The following is a 25038-nucleotide window of genomic DNA, read 5'->3' as shown; positions in this document are numbered from 1 at the left end:
TGTTGCTCTTCTGTAAGTAATATAAATATTTATCTGTACAGAAAATTGTGGAAAATAGAATTACTCATGTAGAGAAGTTCTCGATTTAGAGTTTCAAACACAAACTATGTGCTTGTCAGGATTTCTGCCTTGAATTTAATTTTCATGGTATTAACATTACGAGGGATCAGCTTTATCTGAGCTTTATTCCTAGAAAATATCTCACCCTTTTGTATAGTGAGCATCAGCTTTTTGCTTGCTCAGGTCTTAGCTTGTCTTTCCCAGTAGCCACTACCCAGACCCCCAGTGGGCAAAAATGATCTCTTCTGAAGGAGGCACTGGGAACAACGCTCCTTGGGTACCTGGTGGAGGCAGATGCAGTGGTTTCCTTATTTCTTCTGGGAATCCTGCATCTTGCTAGAACAAAAATAATGATTTCTTCACAGAAGTTCCCTTCAGCTACGAATAAGACCAGGCTTTTAGAGCACTTGAAGAAAAGAATACCCTTTGCCTCATTTTGTTAGTGTGATTAAAATCTGTGAGGTTTGGCTACTGCTTTCTACATTTCACATCCTGCAGCCTCATTAGGATTATCTGGTAATAGCTCTTAAGTAAAGATGCTTTTTCACACACAGTTGCTGTCTCTTTTTCTGTCAATAAGTGCTGGCTAACTCCTTCATTGCTGAGTTCTTACTCTGTGGCAAACAAGTCCTAGCAGTACAATTAGTACAAAAAAAAGGTTATTTTTGAGGCAGTAATGCAGTAAAAAAATGATTCAATCAGTATTTTCTCTAGCCCTTCCTCTCTTCTGAAACACCACTAATCCACCACTCAGCTCTGGTTTCAGTAGAGAAAGCAATATCGTGCTATGTGAAGAAGCAGATACCACCCAAAGCAGATACAGCCTAAACTTCTGACAGAGACCATAGCATCACTAAAACTATGGCCTTTGATGTTACAAGGGCACCAGTGGTGTATTCCCTGTAGGTGAAAAACTGGTGGACCTGCATCTTAAAATGACTTTATGCGGACAGGTTAAGGAAGTGCTGTTAGAAGCCTTGCATTTGTTTCTCTCTCTTGATCTTTTATTGTCTGAGTAAAGGGATATTTGCTTATTGGCATACCCCAGGCTCTTGAGTTTTATTCTGCTTTTTACATAATAAGTTCTTTGTCCAGAAAGCAAAGAAATGTGATGACTATAGCTGTTGTTCCAAGGTCTGGGCTGAGTTTTGGGACATTAAGACTTTCCAATTGTAAGATCTCGCTCCCTCAGGCTTTTTATATAATGGGTGATAAAGGAGTTGGAAAGCAAATTTATTGCCTCTTTTTCTTAAAGGCCTTCTTTTTCATCCTTGACAGGGGTAATGGGTCCTTTACCACTGATACTATTGGGTTTCTACTGAGTGTCTTATTCTTCAGTGTCATTAACAAGATAAGTTATCCTTTCCTAAATCTCCTCCTCCTGTTCACTTTCAAGGGTCATGTTTTTTGCATGGCTTCAATGTTAGTGTGCAGAGAGTTCCCACCGAGTGCATGGAAACTTCACTGACCTCCTTGGATTAGGAGCACACTTATTTGTCATGGATCTTCACGTATCTTTTCTGTGGGTATCCGATAATACAGGCAGCCAAAACCAGCCAGTAAGCCAAAAAGAACTGGAGCTGCTATTATGTCATGTGATAGTCCCCTTCTTTCTTTTTCCCAGACTTCTGTCTCTCTATTTTCAGTTTGAAAACCCACAGTTGTGCCCAATATTCACATTCATAGTGAGGATCACTTCTGATGGCTCTCAAGTTTCATAATGACATTGAGGAACAACTGACATCTCTCTGCACAGGCTGCAGCAATTCAGATTTCCAGAAAGACTGTCTTTATTCTGCTTAGTTAACAATGATACAGCAAATTTCTAATTCACTATCAACACTGACTGAAAAAGATCATTCTTTTTAAAAGACTGAGGGGAAAAAAAAAGTTTTCCGCTTTCTACATTTCTACCTACCTACAAGGAGCATATTGACTGCTCAGGGATCAAACATACTCGGGTAAATGCCAAATCTGCACCCATTTCCCTGTGCATTACTCTAGCAATGAGACATCATTAGTAATGAAAAGTTACACTACTTTTTTACAGCTACACTGTAGAAAGATTTCAACCTTTCCAAGTCTAAGATGCAAGTACAAAGTAAACAGATCTGCTACTATTTGTGGAAAAATAAACCCTTCCCTGACAAAAAAACACAAAGGTCAACAGCTTGTCTCATGAGGACACAGTCTGAATGCAGCTAGATGCAGGTACTTCTGCCTGTGGGAAGAGTCTGCACAACCAAGTACACTACCAGAAATCCAGCTTGCACCTGAGACACCCAGGGATGGAGATGGCTGGAGAAGAAAACTACTTTGCAAAAATCTTTTAAGTTCCAGTAGTAAGTAATCCAAATGCATTCAATAAATCCTCTCACTGCTAGGCCCACACAGCCCCCTTGCACATGGGCCAGGGTCTGTGGCCAGTCCCATCATACAAATGTCCCCTTACAACAAAAGTACAGGATTGCAAAATAGTCCTTAAGAAGATGGGTGGTGGGAAGATTTACCTCTCTGCACATACAGCAGTGGGCAGAGTGAGACAAGCCTTTTGTCCCTCCCTCTGTCTGGCCATTCCCCCTTGGCACGGCTGAACAACGAGTAAGGCCAAGAGGATGACTGTAGGTCAAAGAGGGTACAACACACCTCATGGTCTGGCCATTTGCTTTCATCTGCTGTCAGCACTGTAATTAGACCGTGCTCAATCATCTCTCAGACACCAGCAGGTATGTGGTGTAGCTAAAAAGGCTACAGAAATCCCCAAGTCAAATACACCTCCTTTTCCCCTCATCCTCTACTCAGCCAGATGAAAATGCTTCATCTCTCAAACACAGAAGTAAGCCTCTCATGTGTCAGTGCTGGCTCTTCTTACAGGACGCATTTTTGTAGTCACATCATGGAAACATTTTAAGATTACATTTTTAATTAACTAGAGCAACACTAATATGGCTTCTTTGTTGCTGCATTTATTCAGAATCCAACAAACATAATGTCTGCACTTCTGAAACGCGTTTCTGAAAGTACCGTGTCTTATAAAACCTGTGAGAGATTTTTTCTAATATCACTGTAGTAATGGTTGCTTTGCTTTCAGGAGGACCAAAACAGCCAAATGGACAGAAATGTACAGATTGAGACTTTCTAAGTGGCCAACAGGAGTTTAGGATTTCTCTCCTGGTGCTCTCAGCACAGCCTGGGTGCCTCCCTCCCTGGACGCATACTTTTGGCACTCTTGCTTTTCCCTAAGAATATGCCAGAGAAGCAAAGTTTACAAGGATTTGCAAAACACGCCACCAGCCTGCCATTTGGAATGCTGGAAGAAGACTTAAGCAATGGGACAAAAGGAAGGTATTTCATGTTCTGAGATTGTCCTAAATTGAGGTCAATGGCAACAACAAAGCAAAAACTAACGCTCAGCTTTGATTTATCATCAGCATGCAAATCAGCAAAAATCAACAGATAAGCTGTCCTGTGGACAGCATTAAGAGGTGATTGCCAAAACCTTGCAAAATTTGTTTAGTGTGTTGTCACTGAAAGCACTTCTTTATGAACCTGAATATATGTTGGTTTACATTTTTCCACATTTGACTGAGCAACCTCCATCTCCAAGCTCATCACTCTTCTGCACCATCCCCAACCCCCAGCTTATTCTGCTGGATCAGGAAATGAACAGAGCTTTGTTTGTCTGCTGGTGCCAGAAGCAGCAGCAGCGTCAGCCCTGCAGAAGCAGCCACCCTGCCTCTGCGGCCCTGGCCAAGGGGACGCCTCATGTTCCAGGGAATCGTGCATCCCACTGAACTGTTGTTCCTTGCAGAAAACAGCAAGAAGGTTTGTGCGGGTCTCAGGTAAGCAATAATTTTAAAAAATGGAAAAAAAAAATGAAAAGACATTGAAAAACAGTACTTTACAACTACTACATATTCAGATAAATTAAAAAACTTACTATGAGAAGGGAAAAGTATTTGAAATTAAGGCCTGAACAGAACAGAAGTTTCTCTTAGGTGATGACTGGACAGAATAAGCTAAAGCCAGATCATCTGCTTTCTAGCAGTTCCACTCCATTGCTAAATAACTCAGTTCCATTCCTTTTTGTATATATATTGACCATCCACTGGGCATGTACACATTTGTATGTACACAAAACAATAGCTTGCCTGATCCTGGTTCTGCTTTCTATCTTCCCATCACATGGAATAAAAACAACTTCCAAGGGTGTAAGCTTTGGTACTTTGCTGTGCTCCAGGCACACAAGCAATAGGATGACCTTCATTACAGTCAATCTTAAAAGTTTAGCTTTTCTGCCTCTGCTTTTTCTAGAGTCTCATTCTTCTGACAGCATGAAGCCTTCTTTATTTCCAGCTTAAAGGTACTCACAGGTTCTTTTCAGTCAGCTATTGCTACCTAGTTACTTCTTGTTTACTGGTAGGCTAACATATCCTTCTCTATATACAGACAGCAAAACTATGCTCATCCCCTATTTAGCGGGATACAGACATAAAGGTCTTCTAGTCTTTCAAATAGGAGGAAAAATGGAGAAACTAATAGCTGGGGCTTCTCTTGCCCAATCTTTTGAACAAGCTTCAATTGACATGCTGTAAGTGTGAGTGGCCAGAAGTGAGCAAAGTATCCCCAGTGAAATCTCACTTGGGGCACATATTATCTCCAGTGGGAGTGAGGTCATCAGATAAATCCTCCAAGATTTCCAGTCTTCTCATGTTTATGTCATTCTCACATATTTCATAGTATTACTTTTTTCCCTAAAGAACAGAAGCCCTTTGTAGTAATACTTCAGGCAGCCTGCAGTGCCTAGGAAGGGAAACACCTATTTGTATGTTAGGAGACAACCCTGCTTTGCTAGACTTCGAGATTTACTACCTGAATGCTCCTGAAAGTGCTAGCCAAGCCAAAATCCACCTGCGACTGAAACTGTTGCTTCACTAACATTTTTATTCAGAATATTTTCTCTTAGTTTCATGCTTTGATTCTTTCTATTACATCAGTTGGCTTGTTGGCTTCCTTACTCTATTCCAATCTTCTGCTTTTTTTTCCCCCGTTCATTATGATCCTCTATAGAAATGCTACCAGCAATTTCTGTTAGGTAGGAAGATTTTCAAAAAGAGTCTTAAGATCAATGTTGGCTCAGCACAAGTTTAATTTAGAACGTGTGACAGGTCTGACTCACACAGTGCTATTCATGCCATCCATCCTCAATTTGGCAAGGGCCTCAGAGTTTAATTATGACCTGAAAATGTCTCAAGTCAAACTATATATAGCATTTTAAAAATATTTATGATGTTAAGAATGGTTACAAACAGCTCTGAAGTCCCTCAAGTGATGCACAGGTTCACAGTGGATACATTTCTGTCTGAAGCCTACACTGAGCACCTGATTCACAACACCCACACTGCCTGCACAATGCATCCATGCCCATGTAAAATGACTGAGCCTGAAATGCTTCTCCCAGGTTTCTGCAAAAGATTGCCTTTGAAAGGATACATGAAAGGGCTCTCTGATCCAAAAGAGGCTTTGCTAAGATTAGAGTCTCTCAGCATTCCAACATCTTTATCTCTGACCTTGCAGGTAAGAAAACATCACTGGTCAGCTACAGCAGCGAGACCTCTATGGCAGGATGAACAGCATGTGAGGAATGTAGGTAATGTTATTCTTGTCTGTGATCCAGAAATTGGTTTTAAGACTTAGTGAGCAAATAATCATGTTGACCTCAGTTTGCAGTTTCTTTAAAAAAACCACCAGTGAGGACAGCAAGCATTTATCACGTGCCATTTGAAACCAATAAACAGAAAGAAAAATTTCACTGCTTGCCCTACACAGCATCCTGCTGAGCAGGAGTTCAAACCAAGCCACTGGGGTGAGGACTGAACCAGACTGACCCGGAGCTGGCCCTGACATGGGGGCATGCAAAGGGAGGAGTACAAATAGCTTTGCAGTACATTCTATGGTACTATACTGGTACACATAGGTGTACATAGCATATATGTACATCTGGTATAGCAACTGCATGCCTGGAGGAATCTGAAGAGGTGAGCTTGGAACCTTGGCTAGATAGTTTTGCAGCTTTACAAAGCTCATGTTCTTCATTTGAAGCCTGGATGCCTCATATGAGATAAATACCTGAGCTTAACTCAGGACTACATTTAAAGCCCACAAACATCAAAAAGATTTGAGTTGAGCATTTCTCTTGCTGAACCAAGCCCCTCATTTGCAAGGGAGGAATCTGCTGCAGGCAGGCAATAGGAACCCTTCTGGATGATTACAGTGGGCTGCTTGCCTGCAAATGTCAACGGGAAGTGCTCCAGAGGCAGCCCCTGAGCAGGCACAGAAAAGGAAGAGTAGAGAGGCCAGCAGGGAAGCAGATATTAGAAGATTACAGTCTACTACAGAAGAACAAAAGGGTGTCAAATGGGTGTCAGGGTGAAGAGGAGGGTGCAGGCTGTAGAGTCAGTACAGTCAGGAGCTGTCCAGGGCCACAAGCCACAGGAGAGCATGGGAGACCCCAACCCAGGGCTGAAATAAAAAAAATAAAAACCAAATAAACAAAACAAAATAAACCAAATAAACAAAAAAACCCAGTTTAAAACAAACAAAGAGTCAAAAAAAGATGGTAAAAGCTGAGATTGATGATGCTCAATCCTTCTGGGTTCGGCTTGGCAGGCTGACGATGCCAGACTGTTGGTTAATGGGGCTGTGTCAGTGTGCTGACATGCAGGGGACCAATGGAAGGGAAAAAAGGATTGAACTGTACACAGATCCCTATTTTTTATCCTTTCCTCTCTTTCTCAATGGGATGCTTTCTTTCTTTCACAAAGGAATCACAAAACAGAGGGGTATGCACAGAAGTTTTGAGGCTATAGCATCTTATCTGGCCAAAACTGAAAGAAGAAAGTGCAGAGGTACTTGATGCTAAATGTCATGAGACTACAGAGACACTATTCCTTACGGATGATACTCATGAGATGCTCATGCTTGTAGTTGCCTTTGAAATCAACTCCCAGCAGCTTTGATAATAACCTATTGCAAAACAGCTACTAATCCTCTTTTGTAACCATTCCAAGCTGTCTGTGCATCCCTAACCCCTATGCTGTGCCAACACAAAAGTGAAACAGTGCTTAGGGTCCCTAATGCTATAAGCATGTTAAGAGTAAAAAATAAATAAATAAATCTTTCTTTCAGCTGTAGACATAATCATTTCCCTGCCTACCCAGTTTGTTTATTTCTTACCATAACACTCCATATGCAGAGTTCTCAGGATGCATGGCAAACTCATCTAGAAATCACTGTATTCCTATCTAATGGCTTCAGAAACCACTACTATTCTTACCTGCTCTTGAAAAAAGGTCAAGAATATTAGTGAGTCATGTCTTTTCCTCCCTTTTTTTCTGCAGTTCAGCATGGGTTATCCTTTACTGCCAGCTGGATGAGTATTGCTTTAACAATCTTCTCAGTGCTGGTCATAGAGAACCTGATTGCCTTCTTGTTAAGCTAAATTTACACTGGCATGCCTCCCCTGTCTACTTTATACACTTCCAGAGGGAGAAAAAAATATCTAGTTCATTATTCAGCAAGCTATCAGTGATAAAATTATGGCCATGCAGATGCTTCATCTGTAAGCATCTCATCATTTCTAATGTAGTGAAAAGCTTTCATGACCCAAGACAGGCATCTGCTGGGCACCAGGACTCCTAGGATGCACTGGTACTTCTGAAGTCAACATTGTCAGGCTCTCCTTCCTTGCAGGAAGCTTCCCCCTTAATCTAAACCTCCTCCTTTTTGAACCAGTGGGTGCACACAGAACACAACAGGCTCCAAACATCTGCAGATTGTTGCAAGCATGACCAAGCCCTTGGAGCTCAAGTCACAAATATGCAACTTAACATGAGGTTCCCTTGACAAAGTCCTGAGGCAATAACTGTGCCTTTGCTTGCTGTTTTCTCCGCAGTGACGCAACCACCCACAGTGTGGTAGGAATACAGAGTTGACAGAAAAAGCATACTGGGGTTTGGAAAAGCTAGCCTACAACTATCCAGGCCTTTTCCAGACAGCAGCACAAAGCTCACCAACAGGTCAAGCCTGCAATAAGAAAATGTCAAGCAGGCTACCTGCTGTGATTGTTCATAAATTTATTTAAGAGAGAAACATTGGCTTCTGCATAGTATTAGAAGACAAAACCCCACATTACTTGTATATTAGATCCAGAAGGCATTGCTGAAGAAAGCTCTTCCTAAGACTATTACAGTCCTGGAGCATGTTCTAATCAGTAGACCATTGACTCCATCTCAGAAAGCTCCTTTAAGAGCAAGACTGTGAATGCTGAAAGGTCGTCATGCTTTCATGCTTTGAAATAAAAAGCTCTGAAGTAAGATGACTGCCCGCAAGTACATAAAGAACAGTAGTGCACTAATCAGAGTACTTGCAAGGTTACATTTCAGAAAGATGAAATCCATGTGCAAAATCACTGATTCAAAAATGAAGCAGTATTTGCACACGCAGTCACCAGAGCAGCATCTAACCAGAGGCAGCTCAGACTACAAGGGACATGTGTATGTGTAGTCATGGTGCATGTGTAGTCACCTAAGCAGTCCCATGAACAGCGCTTGTCCTTATTTCCTTAACCATTTTGCCCTGTGTGTAGGCCAGTGAGTAATCAAGACAGTACTTTAGCACCACTCAGTGTATAATTCTCCTATAAAAGCAGTCTCCTGCTCACAGCACAGTATGTATGTGTGCATGTGCAGGTGTGCACCTTTTGTATTAAAGAAGCACTTGAAAATTGTATTTACCTGTGGCAAACAGAAAGCTTTTTGCGGATGACTACCTTTGGTGCATTAAAGATCTGAAAAAATGTTTTGTGGTTCTGACTTCCTTTCCCTTTTTAAACAAATGCTTAAGACTGTGAAATCATTAAGCCCCAACAAAAACACAGGGGAAGCTGACACTGCTATCCTACTAAATTTGGACTCCTGCATCACCAATTGTTTTGCATTACTGTAGTGCAGAAAAAAAATAAGCAGAGATGTCCCTGTGACTGCAAAACCAAGGACAAATGGGATCATTTTGGTGGGCTTCAAAAAACCATGAACAAAAGAGGGCAAAAAATAAAATTTAATAAAATTTCATGAAGAAGATGATCCAGATACTTAGAGTGGAAGATATATTCCCCACTGTCTGAGAGGCACACCACAGCATGTGCAAATGGGGAAAACCAGGTGCTCTTCCAAGTACCTCACCTGCTATGTTCACTCTTGCCAGGTAGAGCTGGTGACTGGTTTGAACTCATCTCCTTACGTGACTGCTTGGGCTCAGGGGATTGAAAATAATCCTAGTGTTCAAAGCCATCTCCAGAATGCCACACTGGGGTGAAAGTGGAATGGAGTAAGTTACAACAGGGTGTGGGTGAAATGGATGGGCTCCCTGGTAGCAGGGTCAGAAGCTGCACTTGCAGGCTTTAACCTGGTGACAGTGCCCTGTGGGTGCCTGTGCAACTAAACCACTCCAACACCCCATGAGACAACCAGACATAACAAAGGATCTACAAATAAGGATGCAGGGCTGGGCAAGCAATTTATGGCATCACAGGACCTGAAATGTCTCCTGTGCTTGCAGTCTCGTCTCATGGCAGCTATGGGCTTTACGCCCTTTAAAAAAAATTAGCAAGACTCCAGTTTAATAGAAGAGTTCAGATATTCCTTATTTCTGTGCTGGGAAGTCTCAGCACTTTACTTCTCTCATACTGGAAAAGTCCTTGCATTTTGGTAAGTGTGTATCATTTGGGATTTTCCTCTTCAGCAGAGCTGAGGAGACTCAGGTGCTAAGATTCCAAAATGAACAAGACAAGGGCTTTGGAATCAGTACTTCCTTAGCTAGGTAACTCTGGTTTCTTTCTCCAGTAAGTGACCTCTGTACATTGAATCTGGGAGGCACCATATAGAAAAGAGTAGAGTGGCTATGAGACAATTGTTTAATACTAGAACTCCTGCACCTCTGAGTTGCAGGTTTTGTGTATTTTACATTAGTATGTACAATTTAATAGGAAGAGGTCATGCTAACAGCTCATAAATACACTACCCTTCCAGAGTGCAGTCTTTGAGGACAACATAGTTCACAAGCTGCTTCCCTCCCTCACCAGAATATGTGGTTTGCAGGTTTGACCCACCATGTACAGCACTTTACACTGATCCCAACACCCTTTCCTTTTGGTGACTCACTGAATAGGAGCCTATGTAAAACACCACCACCACCTAACACCATTTAAAGCACAGCACTTTTCATGCCAACAGATTTTAGAAGAAAGCAGTGTGTGAGAGGGAACAACAATTCATGCTTTTTATCTGGAAAAATAATCTGAAAACCTTTTCAGTCTAAATTGGCTTTAGCTGCCCCAACCTCTCTTGCTGTCCCTGGCCACATTCTGCACAGCAGTAACCCCATTTTCTCTCCTTCATGACCACACTGCAGTTCATGTGACTGCAAACAGTTATCAAATTCTCTGTTTTGTCCAAGCTATAAATGCTTCATTTCTGTAGTTTTTGCTCTTATATAACTGACATTTTTTCCCCTATCACCAGAACTGAAAATGAGAAGTGTCTTCTTGGCCAGTAAGGCTGCTAACTACTTGTTTTCTTCTCAAATAGGCTAAATGCTTTTTAATTGGCAAGATGCTTACAGAGGAAATGGGAACGATGGACTTGTGCAAGAGTCTGGCTCTCATCTGCAGGGCAGCATATTTGACATCAAAGGCTGCCAAGTTCCTGGAGCATGGTTGGTATGCTGTGGCAAGGAAAAGTCTTTGCAAGGAGGAGGGAGCTGCTGGAAGCAGATCATGGCTATCTCACCTTAAGCCTGCCATGGCTGCAGGAGCTCATCATCAGATGCTGCTCACTAACAAAGGTTATGGGAATAAGTCACTGACACACAGCACAAAGAACCACAGCCTGAGTAGGAAGCAAACAGGGAAAAGACTAATACAATCTAAATATAAACGCCGCGTTTCCAGAGAAGTAAATGTCAAATACTGTAATTACAAAACAAAACAAACAAAACAAACGAAAAACCCCAACAAGAAACAGAAAGAACAGTGTGGTTGCACCCCTTATACCTACACACACTGACCTTGTAGCTCAATGAAGGAAAAACACTCCAGTCAACATTGTCTTCACCCAGAGAAGATCAAAGCCATACAGCCACAAAAATCTAAGGCCAGCACACAAAAGCTCAGGTTATGGCCTGCATCTGACTTCATTCACTAATTTAAGTATAAAACAAAGGTAAGAAGCCAAGAAGCCAGATTGACTCCCTGCCAAAAGCCTTTCAAATGTGTTTGTCAGCAAACACACTGGCATGTGCTTCCGTGAGGTGAGCTTTCTGCCCCACAGAACCCTGCACCTTAGGGAGTATTTATAAGGAGTTGGAAAAAGGTAACAACAGCAACAAAATGTTAACACAGATACGCTCCCCAGCTTGAATAACTGTGATTTTTTTCTGCATTTCCACTGGCAAATTTTCTGGGTTCAGAAAATCAAGACAAGCACCTTAACCTTAGCAATCCAATTGCATCTTGCAATTTATTCACTTCCCACATTGAAAGCTGAACTCTTGCTGAACCACTACAGCAGTAAAGAAACAAGAGCATGCTGAGCAACAGTGACCACCCTCTTTTCCCAACAGCGACATTCCTGCCACGGAAGAAATGGTGAACTTTTGGCATCATCTTGGGAAAACAAATTGGCACTTGAGATTTCATGCCATTGCAGCACTTACTTTTTTAACAAGCTGCTCTTAACTCTCCAGTATTTTTCCTTTGTCCTTTTCTATAATGGTCTTGGAAAGGGTATGAAAATCAGTTGTGGTTTTGCAAATAACAGTGTTGTACTTCAACCCACTTTGGAAGCAAGATATGTTTACACCTGGAATTATTCTTGGTTAATGTTTCATGCAGGCACTTTTATTCTGCATTACATCAGAAAGATTGTTAAAATCTAAAGTAATTATAGATTTTCCATAAGTTTATTTAAGAAACACATGCTCTGATATCCCATTTAAACTAAAATTGAGCCCAACAGTAATATATATGTTATTTAAAACCATCACAGATTTCTGAAAGCAGCTACAAAGCAAAATCTGTTTGGAATTGCTTGGTTTTATGCATGGAGGTTTCTGCGTGAACTGGAAGATATATTTAAATTTTCTAATTATGCAGCAACTTATATCCATATTTTACAAACATGAAGGAATAAATTTTGTAAGTTCCTTGCAAAACACATCATTATTTTAGAACTGACACAAAGAGAGAGAGGTAAATGTCTTGTCTAGAATCAAGATAGGAAGTCAATTAATAGATAGAATCTGCACTTTCAGAGCTTGTGCATGCCTTTGCATTTAAAAAATCACTTCTCTTCAAACAGCCATAAGGTCATGTCATATAAGCTTTTGTATACAACCAAGTTCTCCAGACAGCAAAATCAGCAAAGATCAACAAGAAATTAGTTCAGACAAAATCAAATGCAAAGATAAACCAATTTTCTTGGCTTCGTGAAAATGCAACCAAAAGAACCCCCCTGAAGCAAATCAGATGGTCAGTTCAATTAAAAACCAAATGTTCTACTTTGAGAACTTCTCTCCATGATGCAGAATATGGTGGTTAAACCTTTCAAAATTTTGGTTTTAAGCTCATGTTTTAAAATTAGTCTCCAGGTACTTTCAACTGTCCTTCCTGATGCTGTCTTCATCTGCTGGGGTAGGGAGGAAAACCCAATTTCACCACCTCTGCAATAAGCACTGGAAGTACCCAGTTTCTACACGACCCTTCTGCAATGAATATCCAGTGATGTGAGAACCAGATTATCTTCAGAGGGAGACCTTCAGCCTAGGCACTTGGCCTTGGGACTGCATGGCAAAATTGTAAATACACCTGGACTCCTACCACCTGAATTACTCTTCTGGTAGGGAGAATTGTTTCCACCCCACAGACCTTTAAGTTTTATTTTCAAACTACCTACTGGACAAGTACCACCTTAACCCACAGTTCTGAGATGAATTAAAATAGTCTTCATAAAAAGAATATAAATATTAGAATAAAATATTCTTATACTTCAGAATTAGTGGCTTGTTGGTGCAGAGTTGGGTTATTTCTTCCATCCCTTCCTGGAAATAGGCTATAATCTTTGAAATTACATATTTAATCAACTACTTTAGATATGCTGAACGGGTATCATCTGGTTCTAAGCCTGCCAATTCTTAACAGTGAAGCCTAGGAAAGTCTGGAGGAGTCCCTACAGCTGTGCTGACACAGCCACTGGAGGTGGGAGGATATGGGATCGGGACCCAGGGAACTGGAGAAGTTTGTGAAGGAAGGAGAGGGTCGGATGAAAACAAAGAGAAGGTGCTGACAAATGAGGCACAGCACAGATAATACATTTCACACCATGGAAACATGGAACACTGCAGGTGATGGATTCCTTATTTGTAGATTCATCCTCATAACTTCTAGTATCATCTGAAATATTCAGTGGTGACAGGCCTGCTGCTCTTCATAAACTGATTATTTTGCACCTTATGTGGTATAAAATGCAAATATATTTTAGCTTAGCCGCTGTATGTGACTTTGTTACTTTTAAGACAACAAGCAAATTGCTGAGATTTGGCTTTCATCTGCAAATGAGATGAGATTTTTTTTTAATGAGATCTATGACATCTTCCCAGATGTCAGTGGGTATTGCTCGCTGTGAAATTCCAGCAATACTGGGTGACTGGTGAATGCAATGCCTGGTATCCAACACCTGCTGCAACCAACGTAGACCTATAAGCCTAATTAATCACTTGTAGAGTCTCAAGAATTGTCTCTGTGGTCTACAGGCCACTTAACACAAGTTTTGAAACCCCCCCATTGCTTGGTGCACCACTGTTTAAGAGTAAAGGCTGCAGGGCTCAGGCTGGCATGCAAAGTGCAGTAGAGCCATGTTCTTTAGAAGAAAGTCCCTGCAGTCAGTATTGAGGCTCAAATCTTGAAAATTACCACTTTAGGTGCATTTCTGTTTCCAGTCCTTCACATTAGGTCTCACTTGGATTTTCTCCTTCCAAACAGGGAAGTTAGGTGCATTTCACTGGTGTTGCCTAGCTGCTTCCCTGACTACTTGGTTTGTGAATCCTGCAGGAGAAATTAATTCCTTCTAGATATTACCACTGAAATGTTAAAAAAAAAAAAAATTCTTGATAACGTACTTAGTAGATGCTTGCTTCTTTAACACAATTTCATTTAAATTTGAATGCTGTATAGTTCACATAAAATTAAAACAAAGAGGGCACTTCCATCAACATTCCATATTAACAATGGGGTTGTAGCCATAACATACAGTCATGGTCTATACTAATTATAAGGCCTTGTTAGCTTTCTTATTTATATGGTACTAAAGTCCTACATGATTTGAAAGAGTCCCTGACCTCTCACAACAGCAATAAGAAGAGTACTTTGCACTCATCCTTGCACCTTTCATCTTGGAGCAGCTCTGACACATGAATTTTCATTGCACCCCTGTGACACACAGGTAGGTGCCTAGGCACCCTTCAAAGGCAGGGGAACTGTGCCACGGGAAGGCTGCGCAACTTGGCCTAAATCCACAGGGAGCAGCTGGGAATGTGAACTCTCCCACTGCTTGTTCTGAATGTCCAGGCAATAATACTTACCCCAAAAATGAGCTTCATAAAGCATTAATCAAAATGTTTAACCCCCTACTAAGTTTGCAAGCAGCAGGGGCAAACGGTAAGCGGACTAATTCTTTTTGATACATTATTCATGACTTGTTCTCCTTTCCTGGCAAAACTTCTTAAGGAAAAAAAAACCAACAAAACAAACCATACAACAACAACAAAAACAGCAACAAAAGACCTAAAAAACCCAAAAAAACCCCAAAACCAGTTTGTTTTTCAAGGAGTCATTGGAAAATAATTTGGGATCCAAAACGTTTAGCACTTCCTTTATGGCAATTTGATCCCAACTACTATACCATGCGCAGCTCAGGGCAATGTCTCTGCAGGACTGGAGCACCCGAGTGACCTCGGGAGAAAGAAAGCATCAGCAGGACTCTGCTTGCTAGGTTTTAGTTTCCAAGGACCTGTAAGAGGCTGAGCAATATTATGCCTGCATACCTAACAGTTATGTCGGCAAATAACACTGTCCAACCAACAACCACTGACAGCAATTGAAACTAATGATTCAGGGCTGGCCATGTGACAGCTAGAAAGGAAAAAATATTCCTCTGCTGTTCCAGTTGATAATTAAGGGACTACTGAAGACATCCCCAGATTTCACAATACTGCTCTCTGCCTGGCCTTTGCCACTCTGTGAGCAGCAGTGAGAGCTGCCAGCCACATCTGCAAATAGTATTTAGCGCTATCTAGGGCTGACTCTGCACTTCTGAGTTAGTGAACTAACATGCACCTCGCTTTCCCCCTTTATAGTAATGCTAATGCAAATACAAACATACATTACAAATCGGCCCACCACAATACATGTGAGAAGCTCTGAACCTGCATTAAAAGCAAAACTAATGTGGGTGGTGATGGATTTTTGAGCTCACAGGGTAGCGGTGGTATTGTTTGCTGGGTGAGCTGTTTGAAGCTGTGCTGCACTCCATCACATGGGAGCATTTTTTTTATTTACAAGCAAGCACATCCAGCAAGAGTTTTCAAGGGAGCTGGGATTTTTAATGGAAACTCTGCTCTCCAACAGCTGAGCTCTACATAAAACACGAATTACTTGGGTAAGATATTGTGAGTCAAATTCTATCACAAGCAGAATGAAAGGGAGAATTTCTGGTCTGGTGGTAAGTGTTCAGCTCTTAACATGAAGATGCTCTGTTGTGTATTTCTATGTGTATGTGTATACCAGAGGAAAATATATACATCATGTGTGCAGAAGGAACTGATTAAGCCAAAATATACGAAGAAAGTTATACAGCGTTTAATTTCATAATACTATGTAGTGCTCTAAATAAATTGCAAGGTAAATGAGCTGCAGAAGGAAATAATGGAAATAAGTTAAAAGTGGTTCATTTCTCTAATCTGGTAACTTACCTAGTCATACATCACAAATACCTTTTTAGTGAGAAAAAAAAAATCAGTTACTTCTCTTAAGAAGGTTTTGTGAGGTGAACAGATAAGCTTAGCTCATTTGACTGAAGTAACTTGTCCTAAAGCATTATTGCATTAGTGCCCAAGGGTTAACAGAAGGCTCTTCTCTGGCTACAGCAGTTCTGGAAGTGACTGCACAAGATGACCTCGCTAGTTCTCATGAGCACCACTCCAGCATTTTTTACTTACCACAGACCAAACAGACTTGTCATATAAAACATCTCATATGAGTCAAGGCTGACAGTCATAAAATATGTTCTGCAAATACCTTGTAGCCTTACTGTAAATTTCCTTTTAAGTAGCAAGAAATCTAGAGACTGATGAATAGACAATTTCCTAGTGATGTTTGCTATTGAATAAAACTATTCAACACCCAGAAAGGCCTCTCAAATTAAAAAAAAAAAAAAAGGGTAATTTAAAAAAAAAAATAGATATTTCTCTTTGTTTCTCATTTTGCAATTTTAGGTAACTAGTAATACTGGGTTTTGTTAAAAAACTGTTTTGAACACTGCTTCCAAACACTCTCCCCACTTGAGAGAGAGCAATGTATGAATACAACACATATAAAGCATTTCTTAAATATGTATTCTTTCCTGGTGAGACAAGGTCCATTCCCTCGCTATTTTTTCACATTCCTTTCTTACTTTTGACCTGTAGTTCTCCTGTCTCTTTTACAGTATTGCCCAGAGAAGGTAACATGATTTTGTGCAAATTTTACTTGCATTATCATTCTTAGAAATCTATTTTATCTGCAGCATACATTCACAGGAGGTACAGCAGCCTTTTCAGAGCTATCTGTTGGCACATTCTTCTATGTTGTTTTCATTAAGCCCTTTTATTAAAATAATTACAATTTTGGAGATCAGAAACGGGGCTTACTGGCTCAGAAGCCAGCAATTTTCATCAAGATATGTCCAATAATAATGCCCTACAAGAATAAAAAAAACTTCCTTTATTATGTACAGGAAAATAAAATCCCTGTCTTTTTGTCTGTAAGAGCATCTCTTCAGACCTGCACAAACTTTGTTCCTGCCTCAGTTTCCTGATTTCAGTGTAGGCAAGTCTCCCACTATGCTGGTACAAGAAAACCATCTTTCCAGTTCCCACTCCTGAGCGAGGACTTCTGCGGGAGCCTGTCTGTTTAATAAGATTTCTCCCTCTTCATTTAAGCACCCCCTGAGGCTGCCATCTAAGAAAGGGAATAACCTCAGTTCTCCTGGAGGGCCAATCCTATGATTTTGCTATGAAATAAAACACATTTTCTAAGATAATTTGTTCCTCATGCTGTCAAAGTGGATTAGGAAAGCGCTTACATGTATTATCCACACGCTAGCATCTCTTGCATGTCACTGGTACCCAGCCAGACAGAAGTCCCCTCACTTATAAAATTGTTATTTCTTGCTTGCTAATTTTTGAAATCCTGGTCCAGAACAGACTGAAGTCAAGGGTATGTTATTTTACCAGCTGACATGTTTTTTTAATTGAGCTGACCTTGTAGGAAGCAAACTGTATACATGCACCTGTCATACTCAGTTCGCTATGTGAACTGCTTTCAATTTAATTTCTGCTGTATGCTACTAATGTGACACAGTTATTAGCATTTAAATCACCTTTTCCCTTGTCATTTCTATCTTTAGCTTCTCTCCCCGCCCCCCCCCCGAGTGATTTATAGGAGACTGACTTACTAGGAAAGTATGCAGTTGTTAGAGAAGGATGGAATTACATATTTTAGTATCACAGCTTATTTAAATTTAAAGGACTAGGAAGCAAAATGCAATTAACAGAGCCATGCCAAACAGATGATTAATGCTAGCTATTTTTTCCCACTGTAGTATTTTTCCTTTCACTTTCTTCTTTACAAAAGGGGGCAAGTATCCACTAATTTTCTGCTGTCTTTGCTCAAGAATCATGGGGCAAAGCACCTATTTTGCTTAGAAAGCAAGAGCTTCTCAGCAAAACTGAGCGACTTAGGAGAAGGGCAAAAGCTATTTGAGATGCAATACTTACTGTGGCTGCCCGTCTTAACTACTATGAGTAACTATTAGTGTCTACTGCCCCACTAAAAACATAATGACAGGCCGTCTATAGTGCAGCCTGACACAAGACCTGGTCCTTACCTGTCATAAATAGTGAAACCAGAGAGGAAGTTTTTCCCCAGACCACAGCGCTGTGGCAAACAAGCACCCTGCGTGGAAACCTCGGGCAAAGAAGGAGTGGGTACATGAAGCACAAAACATGTTTTTGGTGCAAACGCAGCAAGCAGGGATTAAGAGGATGAAGCAGGAGGGCTGTGACTGCGCGTCAAGGGACGCCGGGGCGCGTTCTGATTGCCCAGGACAGGGGACACAGCCTCGGGTCACCAGCACCGCTAGGGAAATGTCTTCGGGGCTGAAGCGCACACATCTTGTTCACGGCTGAAGTACGGTGGCAGCAGCTCTTCCCGCTGTACCCCCACCTTTCTAGCCTTCTGCCCTGCGGCCACCACCGCGAACTCCCGGCTCACGAAACACCGGAGGAAGATGGGGCGCTCATCTGCCCCCAGCCCCGCCGGCAAGCCGCTCCCTTCCCGGGATGCCGCGACTGGGGCTGCCGGAGGCAGGGATGCGGGGCGGGGGCCGCTGCGGCAGCGCGGCGGGGTGGGGGCTCCGGGCGGGGGAGCCGCGGCGCCCCTCGGCTGCGGCCCGCGGTAACCGGGCCTCCTCCCTATCCGCGCCACGCTTCGGCAAGCCGGCTCCTCGGGAAGAACCAGCCGCGGGCTGCGGGCTGCTTGGAGCAGCCCTGCACTGCTGCTGCACCTGAGCATCCTTGTCAGCGGGTGGGATAAACCACGACCAGCCCCAGGCAGATGCATTATGTAATTTCATATTATATAATACTAAAATACAAGGGGAATATATAAATAATAATAATAAAGAAGAAGGGAAAAGAAAAAAACACACACAAAAAAACCCCAACCCCAAAAAACAACCCTTAGCCCGCTGTCCTTCCCCGAGCATCCAGCGGGGCGCGGAGCTGCCCCCGCTCTCAGGCCGCCTCCGGGGCACGCACGGCAACACCGGCCGCTCGGCGACCCCAACGACGCCGCGATGCGCCGGGGGAGGACGGCGGGGCCCTGCCCAGCCCCGCAGGGCCCAGCCCGTTTCTGCTTCCCTTCCCCGCGGAAGCGCCGAGCCCCGCCGGCACGGCCCTGCGGTAGGGCGAGGGTCGCTCCCGGGACAGGCGCTGACTTACCTGCTCCCCGAAGTCGATGGCGATGTTGGTGATCCCGAGAGGGACTAGGAAACGGATCAGGGGCCAGTAGTTAGTGAGCGCTGGAAATTTCACCATAGTCCCAGCTGCGCGGTGACCCCCAGCGCATCTGCCGCGGCGGGAGACGGGCGCGGGAGGACGGCGGGGGGGGAAGGATGAAAGGGCAGAAGAGGAGGGTGCGTGCGTGTCCCTGTGCGTGTGTGCGAGCGGCGAAGGGTGGGGGGGTTGAGGGCGAAGGAGAGGAGCAGCAGAGCCCCCTAAAAATAAAGCAGCCGGGGTAGCGGGTGGGGTGCCAGTCCCTCCCTGCTCGCCGCGGCTCGGCCCTGGCGGGTGCTGGCTGGGCGGCGGGGCGCGCTGTGCTGCCGCCTTAGCAGGAGACCCGGGAGACCAAGTCCATCCCCACCGCCCTCCTCCCACACAACAATGATCCTCCGCCGCCGCTGCCGCCGCCGCTGCTGCTGCCGGAAAAAAAAAGAGGAGGGACACCGCCGCCAGCCACTCGTGCGGGCAGCGCTGCCATCCTCGGGGCGCGGGGGCCAGGGGAAGGGCCGGGCTCGGGCCTCCCCCCCCCCCCCCCCCCCCCCTCCCGCCTCCCTCCTGACGCTCGCCGGCGGCGGGGCGACGGCCGCGGCGCCGCGCAGGAAAACGTCGCCCTCTTCCTTCTCCTCTTCCCCGCCGCTGCCGCGGGCCCGGCGCAGGCCGCTGTGCGGGGCCGAGAGCCTTCGCCAGAGGTACCTGTGCGGGTGGGCGAGGTGTGGTGCGGGGCCGGCGGCGGTGCGGTGGGGCCCGGCTGCGGGGCGCCGCTCGCCGGCTCCGGCTGCCGGAGCACGTGGGTTTGACACACGCTGGCAGATGGTCGGGCTGGCGGCGGCGGGGGAAAGAGCGGCACCGAGCGGCTCCTCCTGACGCCAGAGCCGCCGCTCTGCGACCCCCGCCCGCCACGGGGCCGGGGGGCAGCGGACAGGCAGGGCAGGGACACCTGTCCGACACCCTCGCCCCCTTCTGGGTCCCGTTGGGTGCAGTGGGGATCCCCCTCAGACCCCCCGTCTGTGTGACCCTCGCCTTCCTCACGCAGCCGCCGAAGTTTTTTTCCTGTCAGTGGGCTTTAGGGCAGGGGCAGTCGTGGAGCTACGGAGAAGGTGGGGGGGCTTCACGAAGTGCTAACCAAGGTGTCTGACGCACGGCTTTTCTGGTCAAATACCCAAAGTAAATAAATGGTGAGAGTTTGCCAAGGCAACCACTTCGTTTGTCAAAGTCTCTGACTGAGTCGTGGATGAGGGAATGCGTTCGTGGCCCCGGGACGGCTGGCAGTAGGGTCCTCGCTGGCTGGGCGCACCCAGAGCTCTCTGACCGAGAGCCCTGACACTTGGAGAAGCTCTTGTCAGAGCAGAGGGTGAGGGGAGAAAGAGAAATCAAAGCCTTTCGGCACACGTAGAAATTTTTTAACGTTTTCAAGCTTGCAGTGGGATTTCAGTGTTTCATTGTGATTGGGTTTCTCTGGGGGGATGTAGCTTTGGGGTGTCACCTCAACCATGCCGCTTCCAAGGAGGGTTGGCAAGTTTTTAATGAAAGTCAAAGTCCTGTGGAGAATCAGATACCTGTGTCAGATCCTCAGAGGAGCAGTGTGCAGTGGAGGAGTGGTGGACAGCCTTCCTAACCCACACGCTCCTAAAATGTTCTGTGACTCCTAAAATGTACTAAAATGTTCTGTGACTGAATGTCATTCCAGCAATTTTAGAGTCAACAGGAGGTGAGCTCTGAAAAGTCTTAATAGGCAGATAACAGGCTGTGGGGTGGGGTTGGTGTGGGAGAGTTCCTGGCTGCTGAGGTGCCCTGGCAAAGTCAGCCCCAGCTGTCACCGGAGGTTTTTTCCCTCCTAGTTGGGAGTTTGTCTTGTGGGCACACAGAAGCAAACTTAAATGCTTATGAGAGTACAAACCTGCCTTCATCCTCTAGATCACTTAAAATGCCACAGGCATGCTGTCCTGGGGGTGATGGATAATACGCTGAGGAGAGAAGAGTTATTTGTCATTGCCTAAATGTGTCTTCAAATTAACAGCACCAAATCTTCATCGTCCTAAGGAAGATCTAATTATTGCTGGATGGACCAGTCCATTGGACAGCTTCAAGCTGACCACAATTGGGAATGTTCCATCTCCAACCAACCAGACTACAGTCAGGCTGAAGTAGAAGCTGTCATGCAGATGCAGAGGCCTTATGCCAGCAGCCTTTTCTTTAACTTGTTCTCTTGCACTGAGTTGGATTACCTGCCAATTCAGACATTGCCTGTGTGTATGCTTATGTGCCAATTTTAGAAGATCTGTCTAGTAGGTACCATTCTTTGATGCAAGTCTCCTGGCCTCTGAAGACAAGGCTGGATATATTTCAAAGCATTAGCACAATATTAAATTCTGCCGTCCTGAGAGTGTATTTTGTTTTAGATAACTGTATTGCCAGTAACCAATTTCTTCCTGGCAGGACTAGAGTGAGGCTGTTCCTCCCTGCCCTGCATCTGAGATGAATTTATAGCTGGAATTATGGAAGAATATTGTTTACAGCTCTGCTTTTTTAATAAATTTTCATGGTAAAGTGTCCCTGTTCTATTTCAGTTATATTTTCAGGAGGAAGAAGCCTATAATGCTGCCCCTGAGTCAGAGGATAGTAAAAGGGAAGCCCTTCTAAATACATGGTGTTAACTTGCTCAGGTGAGCTGACGCTTGAGGATTACTTCCTTTCATTCCTGGCAAAAGCAGGCCACCACAAAATTAAAGCTTCATAAATCAAAACATTTGAACACTGAGTGTGTGGCTCACAGTGCAAACTATGAAGCATACATAGCAATTAATTACTTTGTCACAAAATTATATCCAGCCTTGGAAATACTGAGACATCCAACTGGTTTAATGGAGTATAAGAAAGGCATATCCTTTTTTTTCTTTTTTTTCTTTTTTTTTTAATGTGTTCATAAGGTTGTTGATGCTTCTTAACTCTGGTAGATAATGTTAGGCCCCTAACATCTGTAATTAATTTCCATTTTATTGGTCACTTGAGAACCCTGATTAACTTTTTATCTTCCTGCTGCCCAAAGCAATAGTACAGTTTTATTTTAAGAGTAGTTTACATTTTACTTCCTTTCTGGTATGTCTAGGGAAAACGTTAACCTAGCTGATGCTCTCTTGAGTCCCGTATATAAAAATTATTAAACTTTTAAAATAAACTGTTAGGCTATGTTCTCAGGTTTTGTGTCTGCTTCTCATTCATGTCTTCTGCTCATGGAATGAATGTAGTTCTTGTGTGCTTCTCTTTCAGCCCAGGTCATATTTGCTCCTCAAATTCATTACAGAAATCAAACTGTGTTTGAAACAAAGGAGCAAGGATAGTTTCTCATATCTTGAAGTCAGTAGTTTGCTCAGTTTATGAGATGAGGAATAGGTCATTTTAGCTCTCTTGGACAAAAAGCAGTGATTAGTAATTATTTCCTTTCTAGCATATTTTCTGTTACACTACATATCTTACTCATATACCAAACACTGTCTGCTTGTTTAACGGAGTGAAAAAGAGAGAGGACAGCAGGAGAGAATTAGGCATAATCTCTCTGTGTTTGATAGAAAAATGACCTAGTCCTTGAGTATCTTGAACGGAGGCATGTCACTGGAGAAACCCATATGAATCAAGTACAGTGCTGTAAGGTGCTACAGAATAAATGATGAAACCAGAAAACTCCCTTCTGCCTGGCAGGGCAATGTGTCTCTAATTGCTGCTTATGCAACAGGGTCAGAGTCTGAAGGTGTCCCCAGTACCAGATCATATCAGAGCAATGCACATTAGCTTGGCTTGTGCAGCCAGAAATTCAACATGTTGATCAGCATGTGAGCTTCAACAGGTGTTAGAGTCCCAGTCCTTTCCTGAGCTTAAAGAGGTCCCTCACCACACAACTACTCAATGAGAATGTTAAGGAGCGCCCTGCTGTGGCATTGTTTTGCTTCAGAAAGATGCCTCTGTTTCCTTGTTGAGTCTACTGCTAATTACCTAATAAAGAAAACAGGTCTCTGGCTTGATTTCTTTTTTTTTTTTTTTTTTTTTTTTTTTTTTTTTTTTTTTTAAATCACTGTGCCTGGTCTTTCCATCCCCAGTTGGCTATTTAGCTGTCCCTCTGGCTTTTTCAAGCTACTGACTGCCTTCCAAATCTTCCGTATCTTCTACCTAGCATATTTTTTCTTACAGTTTAACAACTGGAAAGCACTCATTTTTGTAAGGAATCAAAATGAGTGGATAACAAAATTTTTTGAGTCAATCACTCCAGGAGAGGACAGCTGAACTGGGTTTCCCAGGCTACAGGGTGGTCAATGATTTTGGTCTCTGAATGGCCTCTGGCTGAGAGAGAGCAAATGACTGCTGTCTTTTCCTGACTGTTACCTGATAAAGCGTAAGGACATCTCCACAGTCATATTCTGCTTGTATTTTGAGTTAATCCTCCTTGTGCAACAGTTGTCTCTTCCAGGCACAACTTCTAAATTGAATCTGAGTCTGATGCATATTTCTGGTTCTTTGTACAACAATAATTAAAACAATAAGATTGGAATTTGAAAATGTCTTCAAACTAAGACTTAATGTGACTGCAGTAAGGCTCAGAATGTGGCCTTTTTGCATTTAGTGGAAAAATACTCATTCCTATTTAGTACTGAGTAATAAAAAGCAAAAATAATCTACCTACTGTCTTATTTCAGGGAAATGACCAGAAACAAAATTCAGTTCTAAGGAATCTTCAGAACCTATCTGAAGGTCCTCTTCCTCCTCTGAGATTCCAGTAGAAAGCTTTCTCCTAGGCAAAACGTATAATCATCTTCTTTTCATGCATGGCAAAGGAAAGCTGTATGTACAACATTTTCTTATGTGTAAACTAAGGCTGTGTTACTGCAATTATTGTGAGTTGTGCAGAAAACTTTCAACTCAATGGGTTGGTGGAGCTCTCCTTGTCTTATCTCCTCATGCATCAATCAGCCTTAGGATCCAGGGGCACTGTATTCCTGTACTGTGTTATTGGCTGTGAGTTCTAGGCTATTGCAGTCCATTAATGGAAAGACTATGGGAATGCTGCAGGAAAAGTCTGTGTATTTATATAATGTTTTATTCTATGAATGGGTAGAGATGAACTGAAAGATCAGAAACTAGCCAAAGGAATGGGGTTGTCAGTCAGACAGGTGTCTGGTGAGTCCAATTCCAATCTACCTACAGCTCTGCATGAAGAATAAGGATAATCTTTACAATCAACCAATGTCTTCTCCCTAAGGCCAGTCTTCTCCAGTTGCAGCTGGCTTGTCAAGTTAGATAACAAGGATAGTGACCCCGCAGGAAGTCCATGTCTCGTTTTTGGCTGGAGCATGTGCACTGACAGCTTCAGGCAAAACTGTTTCCCAGCTGAAGAAGCAGAAGCTTCCTCCTAATGCTTAACAGACCAAGATCAAAAGAATGTCAGATCCAGGTCACTCAGAAGTGCCTGACTAATTTTTCAGGTGAGAACCGAAGTGCTGTCTCTGGTCACCTGCAGCAGGACCAGTCCAGAACACGTCTTCTGCCACAGGGCATCCA

At 43.4% G+C, this 25038-nt stretch overlaps 1 protein-coding gene across 1 annotated transcript in view; it reads right to left on the bottom strand.

Annotated features, from left to right (window-relative positions):
• ANKH (ANKH inorganic pyrophosphate transport regulator) overlaps window positions 1-20016 on the bottom strand; it is a 97365-nt gene extending 77349 nt beyond the window's left edge. Inside the window, exon 1 of the mRNA XM_030444216.1 lies at window positions 19432-20016. Within this exon, the coding sequence (XP_030300076.1) occupies window positions 19432-19527 (96 nt within the window). The 5' untranslated portion in view covers window positions 19528-20016. The remainder of the gene's footprint in view (window positions 1-19431) is intronic.
• Between the last annotated feature and the right edge of the window lie 5022 nt (window positions 20017-25038).

Source organism: Calypte anna, chromosome 2 (genome assembly GCF_003957555.1).
Source record: "Calypte anna isolate BGI_N300 chromosome 2, bCalAnn1_v1.p, whole genome shotgun sequence".
In the NCBI taxonomy this organism is placed as follows: domain Eukaryota; kingdom Metazoa; phylum Chordata; class Aves; order Apodiformes; family Trochilidae; genus Calypte; species Calypte anna.
The sequence above is the reverse complement of the archived record's forward strand: the minus strand, read 5'-3'. Positions and strand labels throughout refer to the sequence as shown.